Source organism: Phaethon lepturus, unplaced genomic scaffold (genome assembly GCF_000687285.1).
Source record: "Phaethon lepturus isolate BGI_N335 unplaced genomic scaffold, ASM68728v1 scaffold11062, whole genome shotgun sequence".
NCBI classification, from domain to species: Eukaryota; Metazoa; Chordata; class Aves; order Phaethontiformes; family Phaethontidae; genus Phaethon; species Phaethon lepturus.
In genome coordinates, this window is record NW_010522598.1 from 26196 (window position 1) to 34585 (window position 8390).

The following is an 8390-nucleotide window of genomic DNA, read 5'->3' on the forward strand; positions in this document are numbered from 1 at the left end:
CTATTCACAATTCATAGTTTATTAGAAACGTTCAATGAAGTGGAATTTAACATATGTGCTTGTACCTAATTATCCAGGAAGAACTCATAGATCCAACCAAGTGACTGCTCCAGAGTACGTGTTCCTAATTTCTGAATTGGCAGGAGAGCAAAGATTTGCATCTATAGTTGCAAAAAGACTGGAGAGCTTGGTAAGATTATTTCAAGAAGTCTGATCCTTCATTTGAGAAAATACAACTTAGATTTCTTCTTAAAATTTGATTTAATTACAAAAATGTGTTTTAACAGGGAGCTCTCACCCATGGTGACAGACGGGCTACAGAAACTCGAGACCTCAGCAGATTCAATTTTGACAACAAGGTGATGGCTCTATTTCTGTTGAAAGCTCATGCTGTGGTGCTTATTCCATAAATGACCTGTTGAGGAAGAATTTCTTCCATCTCCTGTGAAGTGTTTTTCTTATAACTGTATTACTTTGTCATAGGAGGCCTCTTTCTGAGCTAGGCAGTAAACTATCTTAATTCTGTTTGCAAAGCCACATGGAACACAAATATGTGTGTAAGATACTTTTCTGCATTTCCTAACAATCCAAGCCTTAAGTAAATGGTATGTGTCCTTTCAGTTACAACTGAAAGATTAATTTAGCAGTTGTCATTAGAAATTACGACGGGGCTGTTTGTATAGTGTTGTTTATAATTGAAAAGCTAAGAACCAGTTCCCTTTAGTATTGCAGAGAAAAAAGTTTTACTGTGAATTACAAATGCTTGTTAAACCATGTGTGCTTGGGGCTGAGGCACAAACACTGGATCACATTGTTAGAGCAACTTTCTCTCTCTTTCTTACGCAGTATGGCAGAAATGCTTTAGAGATTGTTATGAAATCCATTGTGAACTTAGACTCGCCAATGGTCTCACCACCTCCTGATTTTCCTGGAGACTTCTTCAAGGGTAAGTATAATTCACTGGATGTAATAGCTATCTTTTGATCATTCTCCAGTGTGCAAAAAATGCAAATAATTTTAGAGCTAGAAAACGTAGTTACCATTTAAACTGATCAGCTGGCCCAGATAGGCTCTCACTGGATGTTATTGCTATGCACATTGCTTGAATGTTGAAGTTCATGTATGAAACAAGATGTTAAGAACTCTCTCAATATAAGACATGTTCTATATCTGTTTGGCCAAAGTATTACATACAGTTCTTTAAGTTAATTTTCCATTACCTGTTACAATATTTTGTTCTCTTCTGGTCTCATGTATAGTGCCATTAGTAGTTTTCCCTGCCTGTGTGTCCTGGAAGGACAGAAGGCAAAGTTCTGTCTTGCTTATTGATGTATTAAAAATTGCAAATAATGTATTTGAGGGGTGTCAGAAGTTTTGGAATTGGATCCTGAAACAAGATTGCTAAACAATCTGTTACTTCATTGGTTTATTTTTAGATGGCAAAGCAGCTATGATTTAACTTCTTTCTTTTTCCTAGATGTTCGTCAGGGATTGATTGGCGTAGGCTTGATAAATGTAGAAGACAGATCTGGAATACTAACGCTTGATAAAGGTATTTGTGTGTTTACTGTATTTTTAGAATGTCGCTAGGGATGTCATATATTGTGATAGAGGATTCCTAGCAACAGAACTGAAGTGTAACCATCTAAAAAGTGGCTTCAGAATGTCTTTCTCCTTTCTGAAAGAATGGATTTAAGTAGTCTTTTTGAGACTCTGAATACTGATTAAGAGCTTGTTGTCATCAAGCTTAATGTCTGTTGACCTAATATGTGTATTTCTTACTCTTTTTTTAAGATTATAACAATATAGGGAAATTTCTGAATCGAATTCTTGGTATGGAAGTACATCAGCAGAATGCTTTATTCCAGTACTTTTCTGATACGTTAAATGCAGTTATCCAAAATGCTAAAAAGAATGGAAGATATGATATGGGCATCTTAGGTGAGTAAATAAATTTCTCGGTACTCTTGTACTTAAGTAAGAACAGACAAGCAGAATAACTTTACCCTTTCCTTTAAGATTTGGGCTCTGGGGATGAGAAAGTAAGGAAGGCAGACGTTAAGAAGTTTTTAACTCCCGGGTATTCTACCTCTGGACATGTAGAATTATACACAGTAAGTTAATTCTGTATCTTCTTTGTATGAATTAATGAAACTTGCTTGCCAGTATTTAAAACACGGCAATTGGCTAAGTGTGTGCTGAGTGAGGGAAGGTTCCAGGCCTTTCACTGGGCAATATTTGGTTCTTTAGTTCCTATGTCTGTAACCGTTCTAAAGCCTGTTCTCATTCAAATACTCCTGCATGGTTCTCTTCTAGATCAGTGTAGAGAGAGGAATGTCTTGGGATGAAGCAACTAAGATCTGGGCAGAACAGACAGGTCCAGATGATGGATTTTATTTGTCACTACAGGTAAGATTCTTTGTCTCTTGGATTATGTTCAGCGAAGTTTTTGGGGGGCTAACCAAATATACTGTCTCCTCTGAGAAATGTACTGATCAAATTAATTACTACTCAGCTTTGCAAAATGCTTTCAATCTTACATTAAACTTCATGCTAAGTTTGTTTCCAACTCTAATTATGAAGCACTCCTTTTTAGCTGTTCAGGATATTTTCTGATAGGAATGTGAGCCCAAATTAATAGCTCTTATTTAAACTTGCATCAAGAAACCCAATGCTTTCCCTGTAAGGAAAAGTTCTGAGGTTAATGTAGATTAGTGGTACTGTCTTGTAAAGGTGTCATTACTGGTGGTCCTATTGTGCACACACACGCACCGTTACTCTGTAAAGAACACAGTTATGGAATCACGTAAGGTAGATACTGTCCGCATGCTTCCATGTACAAAGTTTTTGCTTTGTTTGTCTTTTCCAGATAAGAAATAACAAGAAAACCGCTATTCTAGTAAAAGAAGTGAATCCTAAAAAGAAGCTTTTTTTAGTGTACAGACCAAATACTGGGAAACAACTCAAACTAGAAACATGTGCAGACCTGAAAAAGAAATATAAGAAGGTAACCATCAAAATTATGCTAGTTTTAAACTTAGAAAAATTTTTAAAGAAATACAAGAACTTTTTCAGGTATTTCTGTATAATTCTAGCAAGCAAAAAACTAGGCTTATTTTTCTAGAGCAGAACTTGTATTTGTGTCTTTTTAAGTGGGTCTATATGGTTTCTGCATTCCTACATGCAAAGCTTTCTGAATATACATGATCTGTGGTGTGGTAATATAAAATGAGGTTTTTTAGGATCTAGGAAGGAAAAGTCTTGCTTCTATGTGAGGTGTACAAACATGCTTTTAAATAAGCAGCTATGCACAGTGTAATCCAAGCAATGGTTCTGAAGATTCAGCTGTTTGCTGATGACGTTTTAAATACTGTAATAGTTTATTTTGTTTAGAGGCTGGTAAGATGTCTAACACTTAAACAGTCTTATGGTGTTGAATTTGTAAAAACTTGAGGAAACAGATTAGGTTGATTATTGGAAAAGCTCTGAGATTCTGCTACGTTAAAGCATTTTGCTCATCCTTTGAGGTGGCATTTAGATTGAATAGCCCGAAACTGTAGGGTAATGTACCCCTCTCACTGTCAGAATGTTGGTGCTCTCTCTCTTCTCACAGCAGTGACCAAATTGCTTTTGTTCTATGCAAGTCTTGATGTGTTTTACTTCATTATTCCCACTTTGAATGACTTTTCCAGGTACCTTCTGAAGATGCTCTGCCACACTGGTTAGAGCAGTACAATTCTTCTGCAGATACCTGCACCCATGCTTATTGGTTAGTATTTGTGTGCATGTAGATGTTTTAACTTAAACTGTTTACCTTAAATGGTTTATTGCTACTTCTGTTCTTCTGTTACTCATGTGAAATCTTGTGTTTCTTGCTCAAGTTATATTGTCCCATGACCAGTCAAATCACCCAACCTTTGAGTGGAAACACGAAGCTTTGCACTTGCCCTTAATATCCTGACATGTTAGATGAATGCTAATGTATAAATTGCACTCAAGTAGAAGTATAATGACCCAGGAGCAGCTTGTGCTTTCAGTGTTTTGATCTGATCTATTATTGTGGTAGGATAGTTCAAATGTTGGGGGGTGGGGGCGTGGCAATATTTGTACTTCACATAGAGATGAGAGAGGGGTCAGAAACAGCTGTTCGTGTGCTGCCTTCTTTAACAATGTGTCTGAACTCAGCAGTTGTTGTCATAATTCCTGAGGAACAGCATAACTGGTGGAAGCTTCAGGTTAATATTGGAGCTTCTCAAATATACTTACCAGATACCAGTTTCCTGTGTAACAGATTCAGGTTCTCAGGTGATCCAAATGAGTGGTATCTTTGGCTTAAAGCTCTGTCTGTACATTTTGAAGATCTGGTCCTAAATAGGCCAACACTTCTCAAAGCTTTACTGTTAAGAGGCATTCTGTAGCTAAAGTAGCCTACTCTTACTGTGTACTGACAGCCCTCACTCAACACTGAATACAGGTTAGATAATCTCATTTTTAATTGAATTGGATACTTTTTGTTTGCAGAATTCTTTTGAAAGCTTTTTTTCTCTGCTGCAGGAGAGGCAATTGCAAGAAGGCAGGCTTGGGATTAGTTTGTGAAGTGGGGCTCCGCTGTCGAACTTACTATGTCTTGTGTGGTTCAGTATTGAGCGTCTGGACAAAAGTAGAAGGCGTTCTAGCCTCTGTGAGTGGTACAAATGTGAAAATGCAAATAGTTCGTCTAAGAACAGAAGATGGGCAGAGGATCGTAGGTAAGTGGCTTGTCTGCTCCTTTTTCCATCTTGGAGTAGAAGGTAGTTGTAACTTACAAGTCACTCAGTCACATAGGAGACTCTACAAAGATGCTCACAAGAGAAAAGCTCATCAGTATGCATGTTGGGGAGAGGCAGAAGTGCAACAGTTGAAATCTGTATTTGTCGTACAAACACTGTTTTGAGTCAAAGAAGGAAGAAGGGTTTTTTTGTCAGGCTTTGGGACACTTATTCTCTCAGTTCTTTTGACTTACTAGGAATTTAAAAAGTCATACTTGGCCTGTTCCAGCCAAGCTACCTTTGGAAGCCATAAGGGCTCCACTTTTTTTCCTCACTTCTGGTAAAGAAGAATAAGCCCTTGAAATGGTTGTTTTCGTGGTTTTTGAGCTACTGAAAGTAATGTGTAATCAATAGTTTAGAAAGACTTCAAGATGAAGTCATTTCTTGTCCCTCAACCTCTTAGCAAAGCCCACATAGGAGGTACCTCAGAGGCTAAAATCTCCATTTATTTTTTTAAATGTGGACTTCCTGTGGATGTGCAGTATCGTGGCAGCTCCTGCTCCAGTAACTGTTTTCTAAGATGTTGAAACCAGCTTTTTCATCTTTAAACTTTCATGGTGTTGTAACTTCTGTGAGACGCAAAAACAGCTGACTTCTGGGTTTATGTGGCAGTGGGTAACGTAAGAGTAAAATTGTCTTCAGGGACAAAACGGCAACTTTTTTCTACTGCTTCATGACCTAAAGGATCTAGTGACCTCTGAAGATAAACCTCTTGCTAAGAAGCAGAACCTGTAGCTGTGCTTGATTAGACTTGACACTGGAAACAGTCACTGTTGATTGTTGCATAAATTAAATGGTGGGATCAGTGGCCTGCGGTTTTAATGAACAAATTGTTTGCATGCTTATGAAATAATTGATTTGTTCCTGTTTTTAGGTTTGATCATTCCTGCAAATTGTGTATCGCCCCTTGTAAACCTCCTGTCAACATCAGACCAGTCGCAACAGCTTGCAGTACAACAGCAGCAGATCTGGCAGCAGCATCACCCGCAAAGCATCACCAATTTCAACAACGCATAAGAGGACAAACTACAGGTGTTGACTTTGGTGTTTGAGGAAAAGGCTGTAAAAGCATATCACTTGCATAAAAATCAGGGACAGATTCCAAAGAAATATAACTTTTTCAGTTCAGTTGTGTGCTCTCCAATACTTTGGGAATAGAGAGATCTAAAAAGGTTGGTAGAACTGAAAGCCAGCAGTTGTTTATGGTGGTGCATCTGTCTTTCCTTATGCTCTCTGTAGTGCTTCCTGTTTGCTTTTACTTTTGGCCTTTTAAGCTAAAAACCACAATTTGTTTGAAAATGCTTGAAAATCCCCAAGCAGGCTTTATTTTTATCTTGTCATACAGTGCTCAGGGTTTAACGCAGTGCATCAATGCCATTGCTGTGGGAGATATCCTTGAATGCATGTATTGAGTATATATATAGAAAATATATATTGGGTTTTTCTCTTCAATTTATGAGTTCATAAAAGCATGAAACCTAGAGGTTGCACATCATGCATTCAGGTTCCTTCCCAGTTTCTGTTTGACAGTGCATGTCTTTGGAAACGGGCATGGACAGGATAAACACACGAGACAGGAATTCAGAGAGAAACACAATCTTAGTTGTACAGCATTGGTTATTGCATTTTTATAGTGTTTATACCCAGGTGTTGCATTTTTTTCTGGTCCTCTCCTGGGGGTTATATATTTGAGTCTACAACATGTTCTTTTTGTGATAAACATCTTAAATTAAAATTAGTTCTTTTTTAATGTATTAATGGTATTCCTAATGTGTACTGCAAAGATGGCTGGATGCCTGTTTTCCTTAAATTGAAGCATTTCCTTAATCTGAGATGGTTATGGAAACTTAAGTGCAAATTCACTTCCATCTCGCATACAATCTTATATTTTTTACTTCATTAATGTAATTTAATTTGTCACTTGTAAGATGAAACCTTACTTGAGCTGTAAATTAGAGAATGGGAAACACTTGAGGGTTCCGCTGTATGTGCTGTTTCTGTTACCCAGTAACTTGAATACTGTTTAATATGTTGTAAGACATTGTAGAGTTTATCTGGAGCTGTTTAAAAGAAATTGTAATGTACAAATGTGAATAGTCACTTATCTATAATATGGGTAAGTTTTGTTTTGCCTATAATAGTAGATGTTTATAAGAAAGTGAAGGACAATGTTTGTCATTTCTTGCTTGCACAGGTTGCACTATTGAAAAATTGAGATTGTATAAACCTGTCAAAAAAAAAAAACCTACAAGATAATGATCTTGTAGATGTCAAATAAAAGTTATTGTACTAACAAGAAGTGGAGTCTTGTTTAGGCAATCACTGTATTCCAAAAAAAACTAACAAGTCTGTACAATTGGAATTCGACAGGACTTGGCATGTTCCAGTCTGCTTTAACCAGGCTTCTGTCTTGCAGTCCAAATATCTCCCTTGAACTCATTAATGAGGCAAGAAGTAAGCTGTGTCTAAACCTTGATGCGTATTTTAAGTAAGGTTCACCTGACAGACTTAGAGCGGCAATCCACTGTAGCGTCTGTCACTTCTGCAAACACTCAGTGAGCCAGATTCAAGTGTCATGGAGAGTTGTTTTCCATCAGTAACCGGGGCCAGAAGTTCCACACCTTCAGGCTGAAGCGAGCTCCCTTACAGGAATTATTTTGCTTGTGATTCTGTTAACACTGCCTGCGCTGGTAACAGGGCACCTGCTTGTTGGGGTAGGAAGCTGCTTTCCTCAGCTCTCAGTCTGAAATGGTCAAGGGGATGAATCCCCCGAACATGCTTGTGACTAACTGGATAATACAGAGCCTGAATAAATAGGCATGCTCCCTATTGCCCTAGCGCCCGCCACATCTCTCTAAAGTACATGGAACGCAGATGGTAGGTGTGTTGGAGTTCTTTAATCCTCGGGTAGTAAGGGGAAACTTGCCTGAGTGCTGTAACCCCAGTAAGAGTGGATTATGCCCTGGAACGCTGTAGACCACAGACAGGGTGCGGGGGACGATGTTCATGTGGTTCATACCCACCACTGGATGTGTTTGGCATCCCTTCCAGGAAAAGTACGGGATTTTGAGAAGTATGTTGACAGATTACTAGTGCAACAGATAGTGTACCAAATAGCTAGAAACAGCAAGCTGTGCCTGGACTTTGCACTGTCTTTTTTAAAGTATTATTTGGTGTAGAAACTTCTACCATCTGAGATGGTAACTTAGAATATTTTAGATCTTCATCCTCAGTAAGATGGTTCTAGAAGTGGTAGGTTCACAAACGGTGATTTTTGTTCTTGTTAACAAGTCATTATTTAAATACCCTTCAGTTCCTAAGTGCTCTTCTCAGCATGTTGTGCTAACTCTGGTTGTTGGGATGAGCAAATATTGGGTGTTCTCTGTGTTGATAACCAAAGTGTACTACTTTATTTCAGGAGTTTATAGCATATGCTGTTCACTCACACCCTCCTAAACTTCCCATGGATTTGTGTCCCCTGGAGGGGAAAAAAACCCAACAGATCTTACGCTTAAAGATCCATAAGAACTGTTCCGATTCCAGAAATGCATTCTTCGACTTGCTTTCCTTTGCCTGTTCTTT

General features: G+C 38.2%; 1 protein-coding gene across 1 annotated transcript in view; it reads left to right on the top strand.

Moving 5' to 3' along the window:
- The window catches only part of SBNO1 (strawberry notch homolog 1 (Drosophila)), a 27540-nt gene extending 20433 nt beyond the window's left edge, over positions 1 to 7107 (top strand). The window contains exons 21-31 of the mRNA XM_010281853.1: positions 78 to 190; positions 288 to 359; positions 847 to 946; positions 1478 to 1552; positions 1795 to 1941; positions 2020 to 2114; positions 2317 to 2409; positions 2870 to 3007; positions 3693 to 3769; positions 4555 to 4748; positions 5683 to 7107. Coding sequence (XP_010280155.1) covers positions 78 to 190; positions 288 to 359; positions 847 to 946; positions 1478 to 1552; positions 1795 to 1941; positions 2020 to 2114; positions 2317 to 2409; positions 2870 to 3007; positions 3693 to 3769; positions 4555 to 4748; positions 5683 to 5825 — 1247 coding nt within the window. The 3' untranslated portion in view covers positions 5826 to 7107. The remainder of the gene's footprint in view (positions 1 to 77; positions 191 to 287; positions 360 to 846; positions 947 to 1477; positions 1553 to 1794; positions 1942 to 2019; positions 2115 to 2316; positions 2410 to 2869; positions 3008 to 3692; positions 3770 to 4554; positions 4749 to 5682) is intronic.
- Positions 7108 to 8390: the final 1283 nt, after the last annotated feature.